Source organism: Alligator sinensis, unplaced genomic scaffold, assembly GCF_000455745.1.
Source record: "Alligator sinensis unplaced genomic scaffold, ASM45574v1 scaffold828_2, whole genome shotgun sequence".
NCBI classification, from domain to species: domain Eukaryota; kingdom Metazoa; phylum Chordata; order Crocodylia; family Alligatoridae; genus Alligator; species Alligator sinensis.
The window spans coordinates 52,587-59,853 of record NW_005843212.1 but is presented as its reverse complement, the minus strand read 5'-3'; the positions used below and the strand labels follow the sequence as shown (position 1 = coordinate 59,853).

Here is a 7,267-nt window from a genome sequence, read left to right as displayed (position 1 = left end):
AGCAGGTCCACTGCACAGCTAGAGATTTCAGTTTAGAGTGATGCAAAGCTTTTTAACTCCTTCTCTGCTCCAAAAATGGCTAAGCATTCTGCTTCTGCAACACTAGAATATATCAGAAGGAACAGTGTGATGTAGGCTGGAAAAAGAAACCATGTCTCGCTCTCAGCAGCACAGCATGTGAACCAGCTGCTATTGTTTTGTAAGGTCATGGGAAGTGACTGGATTACTCACAGGATAACCCTTCTCATATCATTGCAGGGCACCAAAACTAGTCAGAAAGTTGTTGGCTGAAGCTAAGAGCAGTACCTTGTTTTCTGCTATTAGCAGATTGTAAAGTTAAAAAAATATATAGGGGTCTTCTTGGGCCAATGTAGAGAACAACCCACCTAGAACTAGTCTTTGGAATATTGGTCTGCTTCTTCAAATAAAGTTGCAAGGAAGTTTTTATATTGTTGTATGAGAAAAGGAAGTGTGCTGGTTTTACACGACTTAAAAACATATTAATCATTGTTTCCTTTCTAGCTGATACAGACTGTTAGTGCAATGGACAAAGATGCGCCTCCTCAAGGACACAAATTTTTTTTTGAGTTGGTGCCAGAATTTGCAGTTCATCCAAACTTCTCTATTGTAGACAACAAAGGTAAACATCTCTGCTCATCAATTTCATCTCATCTTTTTTTCTCCCACCACACTGCACAAAACAACATACTGTAATGTGTATTCATTCTGGTTTTTCCATTTCAGATAACACAGCAGGGATAATGACTAGAAGAAATGGATACAGCCGTAGTAAAATGAGTACCTATCTCCTGCCAATCATAATATTTGACAATGATTACCCAATCCAGAGCAGCACAGGCACGCTGACAATTCGAGTGTGTGCCTGTGATAGCCGGGGAAATATGCAGTCCTGTAATGCTGAAGCTTTGCTACTTTCAACAGGCCTCAGCACAGGTGCTCTAATTGCCATTCTCCTCTGCATCATTATACTGCTAGGTAAGTGCTCTTTGGAAGAAGCATTTCGTACAATATGGAAAGTGCTAGTCACTGGTTTGTTCAATGCTGTCATTCTATGAAGTTCTATTTATCATGCAACTGGTTAAAGCTGTGAAAGAGGCCATTTTTTTCTCATTGGCTTCATTTTAACTGAGGAGTTGAGTTATGAATGTCACTGAGCAGAGAGCAGAACACTGTGATGAGACCGCTGCTTTAGTTAGATATAATATCAGGTAATTAAAAGTCTAGGTCTAGGTCACTGCCATCTTTACTCATGTGAACAGTATCTCAATTCACAAATAGTCATGCATTTAGATGCATGTAGTTAACTAACACACTAGATGGCTTGAACAGCAGAATCTGGCCCCAGTGATTAAAAACCAAATGATTATATCTGTCATTAACCCACAAAATATTTTTATTTTGTATGCATTAGGAAAAGTTAGATAATGTATAGGAAACAGAACAGGAACTATAGACATCGAAACATTCAAATGCTTCCATGTGGAATGGAATGAGCCAGAAGATATTATGTGCATGGAAGAGAGAGCATGTGAAGAAGCTGTAGAGAGATGAGAAGGAATAAAACCTCAAGCTGGTAAACTAATGCTAGAAAGTAGAAATCTCTGGCTGTCATAGTTGGCAGCCAGAAACTTTGCCTCCCTGGTGGGGCTACAATCTGTTTCCCAATCTAGTTTTGCTTCAAAACCCATTGTATCTAGCATATGCCCACAGCAGGGTAAAAGACAAGGCAAAAATAACTTAAATTCCAACTTTTATATCCACTGGGGTCTGAGGAACTTTTTCCAGGTTTTAGGTCTTCAATGGTGAACATTAGAGGCTGGTGAGAGAGAGACACAGAAGTAGCACAGGGACACTAAGATTCGGGGGCAAAGGGGCAGATGGCCAACACTTTTAGTCCCCTGTGGCTTGATGCTTTGCTAAGTCATAATTCAATACAATGAAGTAGGCTAAGGAAGACCAGAAATGGAGGCTAGCAAACTGGTTAAGAACATCATGCTCACATTAGACATTGAGCACCTAACTGTGAATATGAAAGATACTGTTTTATAGGGCCTTATTTGAAGCATGCCCATGATTAGTCAGCCCTCATAACTGCCCTGTTTCTTAAATGCTTAAGCATGCATGAATGAGCTACCATGCCTGGTTGGCAATAGGAGCAACTGAAAATCTAAATTAGGCTATTGCACACACAAATCAATAGAAACAAAGAGTCACCTACACTTACTAGACCATATTTAAGTTCAAAGATCCTAGCCACAGTCCCTATATGTCCTCAGCATGCCCACTCTTCCCTTCATTCTTAAATGATCAAGTTATTTTTAGTGCATAATTTTGTTCATGTTGCTATGCACAGAGTACTGGCATAATCTAATTCTGAGTGGAGTATTACTGTTTCAGTCTACAAAAAATCAGAGTTACTAGTATATGTCCAGTATTGTTAAGATATTACAGCTTCTGATTCCCATTAAAATCAGTGGGAGTTATTCACCTAAAAACCTTTAAAAGATTGAACTTCAGTTCTTCTGCTCAAGCCATAAAAGCTCACTTTAGCTCCAATCCCATGATCCAAAGGTGAAGGTTATTTTACTAGCACTTCCTAAACTAGCAAGATCAAGTATTTAAAGAAGTAGCTGTGAATAAAGACAGAATCCAATTCCAGCTGCTATTGAACTCAATAAGAGCTATGTCGATAATATCAGTCATGTCAATGACCACAGACCTTTGGGATAAAACATTCAAAAGCACATAAGGAAGTGCCTATAGAGTACAATGAAGTTCTATGCTAAGATACCTCATTCTAGTACTGATAGTTCTGACAAGCAAAGCTCACTTACCAATGCACAGCACTACACTAGTATAGCTATATTGCTTCTAGTTGGGAACTAGCTAGTTCAGGGTGCCTCATTATGGCACCATCTTATATGAAGTGACTTAAGTGACCTAGAAATCTTAGTTCCATTTTTAAAAGAGAATTAGGTAGTGGGGAATCAAAGTCAATGGCTGGCTACCAAGTGCCTAAATCACCTGAAAATGAGATGGTGACATTTTCAAAATGATACCCTTACTATTATGTGTTACATGGCAGGCAATACTATATCATTATTAGGACATAATGTGGAAAGATCCCCATCCTGCTTCTTCGTAATAATGGCCAACTATAGAACCTGCATTTAAATATCAAGTGAAATTCAGTCATAATCAATATTGTTTTAACCAAACTTTAAAAAATAAGACTTTTATTCTCAAATTCCATTAGCATATTATTATTATTCCACAAGAATATATTTTCCTATTTACATACCAAATATTTCTTAACAGAACCTTCTCCTTGAAACCTAGTCATAGTAAATGTATACTCATTGCATTTCAATGATAACTGTCCTGTCCATCTCATTATTTACAACTAGCAAATTGCCCATCAAGAATGACGATGAGGATGGAGCGGTGCCATGATGGTGGGGGCAGAGGGGATGAAGGGAGGGTGCGAGGCCAGCGCCGCACAGCCACGGTCCCACGCCGCCTCCAAGCAGCAGGGCTGGGGGCGGGGAGCGAGGCCAGTGCTGCTGGCCTCACCCCCCCCCCCATCCCCTCTGCCCCCACCGTCATGGTGGCGCTCTATCCCCACCATCATTCTCCCCCCCACTCCACATCCAGTCCCATGCCATCCCCTCCCCCCCTCCAGCCTTAGCATCATGGCAGTTCTCTGTCCCCACCGTCATTCTTGATGGGAAATTTCCCCCTGTGCAGGACTGGCTGGGGCCATGCTCTACAAGACCATTATGGACAGATAGACAGACACACGGACACATGGACTGAGCCTTTATATATACAGAATACTCATTATGATCTATGCAGTTCATTATCTATGTTTTTTTTTCCAGTTTTAGTTGTGCTGTTTGCAGCACTGAAGAGGCAGAGAAAAAAAGAACCCTTGATCATCTCAAAAGATGATGTCCGGGATAATATTGTGACCTACAACGATGAAGGAGGTGGGGAAGAGGATACTCAAGCTTTTGACATTGGCACTCTGAGGAATCCAGAAGCTAGGGAGGAAAGTAAGATGAGAAGAGATGTTATTCCAGAAACTATATTTCAGATAAGAAGGACTGCACCCCTGTGGGAGAATATTGATGTCCAAGATTTTATTCATAGAAGGCTAAAGGAAAATGATATAGACCCAACTGCACCTCCTTATGATTCACTGGCGACATATGCCTATGAAGGAAATGATTCTATTGCAAATTCACTTAGTTCACTTGAATCACTTACTACAGATGGAAACCAAGATTATGATTACCTGAGTGACTGGGGACCTCGATTTAAAAAACTAGCAGATATGTATGGTGGAGATGACAGTGACCGAGACTGAAGAAGTAATCTGTGACTTAGTGGAAGTAATGTCTATGTTACTAGATAAAAAGTGGCCTACACTCTCTTACTTGGAAAAAATACAAAAAATAGGTGTCGTCTTAGTAAGGGTTTGCTTAATCAATAAGTCAACGTGAATGAATACGAATGGTTTAGATGCATATAATTTAAAAACAAAAAGCTATGCCCTCTCTGCCTAATATCCTCCAAAGGAAGGTTCTCATTGGCAACAAGAAGAAACATAAAAGGCTTTTTGTGCCTTTATTACTGAGATGGAAAACTCAAATTTCTCTTTTCATTTTTTAATTGCTTTGCATCACTTTATTATTAGCTGGGACACTGCATACCCACCTTGTAACATAATCTGAAAAAAACTATTCCTATAAATGAATCAATATAACTGCCATATTTATTGAGTTGAAGAATGTCTGTGCATTGAATCATCCTGATATTTTTATATATGTATATTTATATTTTTATATTTTTATTAAATAAATTAGTATTTATAAGATGTTAATTATTTGATTGACTTTGCCAATTACAAGTTATTTACAAGACATGCATTGTATGGTATTTCCCCAGCACTGCACCCTGCCAAATTAACCTTGATAGAGAAAATGTCTGAATTTGAAAATGCAAGAACAACATAGATGAGTTGATCTCTCATAGAAGTAAAATGTGGAAAACATAAAACATTATGTTTCTGGGTAAATCCAAACACACAGAATTATAAATAAATATAGTCTAACTTGAACATTTGGCTGTTTTAGGACATCAGGATAGTTTCAGTGTTGATTTTTTTCTCCTTATTTGTTAACAGTTAACAAATAAGAGGATTAAACGCATGGATTCCAGGGGATTGAAGAACCCATGCAGGTTTATTCCAGTAGGTTTATTACTCAGTCAAAGACGTATATCATACACTTTTTAAGAGAAAGCAAATATCAGCTATTGAAGAAATTCTGCAGCCTTATATCTCTTTATTTTAGCAACAGTTAATCAGTGAGAAGCTTTTGTTACTAATGCTTTAACAAAAATCTGAATGGCAGTTAACAAGAGGCCACTCTCCAAATGAAAAAAAAACACCAAAATATCAATCCCCCACAAAACCCACATTTAACACTAAAAGGATTTCAGTATGGTTTTCCTTCAAATAAAATGCCCTACAAACAACATGGAAAGTTATGTTTATTCCTATTGTTTTAGTAGGTCTAACAGTCAAACATATACTTATACCTTCACTCATACTACAAAATTACTTTTAAAATAATTAAGATCTCTGTTAACGTCATATGATATCAAATAGGAAGATATGATATAAACTGATTGCATCACCTTTGGGAAAGTTACAGTGCAGCTCTCAATTTAACAAGATGTTTCAGCCCATCTTTTGCAGATACAAAGCATATGATATATATATGGAGAAACTTTTAATTGATAAAAAATGTGTACATGTTGAGAAGATATCAAGCACTCCAAAATACATTTAAAAGCTTTCAATGAATTACTTACTTTTCTTGGGTCCCTTTGCAAAAACTTTGAAATTGTCCAGGAATGTTTTCACTTGTGAAAATTCTTCTTATATTAACTTGGAACTTTTGAAAGTATTTGAAAAATATAAACACACAAAGTATTATGCCACAGTAACAGAACCCCTATCACTGTACAGAATGAAATCTGAAACTCAGGCAAGAAAGAGAACCTCAACAAATATTCCTGTGACCAAAGTAAAGTTCCCTTGAACTAGCATCAGCGAAAGTAGCAGATCAAGTTTCTCTGTTGCTTTTAGATATTTTTCAGGCACTTAATAACCCTTAAGCTGACCAAAACTATGAACCCTAACCTGGAAGCCAGTACAGTAGGTGGCACTACTGTACCACTCTACAATTCTTAATGTGGGACAGAAGTTCTATAAGCCAATTTAACTTAAATTAGTTAAGTCTGATACTACATCCATCCAGGTTTATATTAAACTGGTTTCAGCCATTTTGAAAGCAATTTGTATGCACTGAACTTCTGTCCTGTTACAGGTTTGAACAGGTTTCCAATCACTTATACCTGTTTATGGGTAAGGATAGAAATTACACAATCTCAAAAAGTTAATAGAGAGTAAACAAAAATGTAATTTCATGAACACTTGCAAAGTCCAAACCAACATTTATCCAATCGACCACACTACCTTTCAGATTCTTTCTTCCAAATACATGTTGTGATTATCAAGTTTCTGCTTACCACATTTCCCTCTAAAAACTAAGGACAGAACTTATGATATACTTTTTTTTGGCATCTTTTTCAGAACATAACTAAGTAATCTACTGGGGTGTTTTCTCTAGGTATTAATGGACTTCACCTCCATTGATTTTGTCTAGACCCAACACATGACTCCAGTCATGACTGAAGTAGCTCAGAACATGAAGGAGAACTCAACAATTATGTCAATGTCATCCTGGATCTTCATATCACATAATGATGTAACAGAGCAGCAGAAAGAAGTCCACAAGCAAACCTACAGTCAGCCAAACCAGACTGTTGCTGGAGCTAAGCAAAGGAATAAGTCTGGTGCATCCCTTCCTAATTATTCTAAGTGCCATCGATTAGACTTGAGCAAAAGGCAAAGTCTGTGCTAGGCTTAAATAAATAAATAAAAGTTAGGTTCTGCTCCTAGTTGCTACAGATTTCTCCTCACTTTGATTTTGAAATGTTGGTTGTTTTTTTATTTTTTTTGGGGGGGGGGGAGGAGTGTAATAGAAGTCATGTGTTATTTTCTTCCCTGAGGGGAGCTGCCTGGAGAAGGAGTTAGTGCAGGAGAGAGATCACCCATTAGAGACAAGATATACAGGAAACTCTGCTGAGACATGTCTTCAACATCAGGGGCTGC

The 7,267-nt window shown here is 37.9% G+C and overlaps 1 protein-coding gene across 3 annotated transcripts in view; it reads left to right on the top strand.

The window, feature by feature from the left end:
• CDH9 (cadherin 9) overlaps positions 1 to 4,390 on the top strand; it is a 97,341-nt gene extending 92,951 nt beyond the window's left edge. For 2 of the 3 annotated variants that reach the window (XM_025194458.1, XM_006037977.1), the window contains 3 exons: positions 523 to 640; positions 745 to 996; positions 3,903 to 4,390. In XM_025194458.1, coding sequence (XP_025050243.1) covers positions 523 to 640; positions 745 to 996; positions 3,903 to 4,390 — 858 coding nt within the window. The remainder of the gene's footprint in view (positions 1 to 522; positions 641 to 744; positions 997 to 3,902) is intronic. The other variant, XM_025194457.1, reaches the window with a different exon arrangement.
• Positions 4,391 to 7,267: the final 2,877 nt, after the last annotated feature.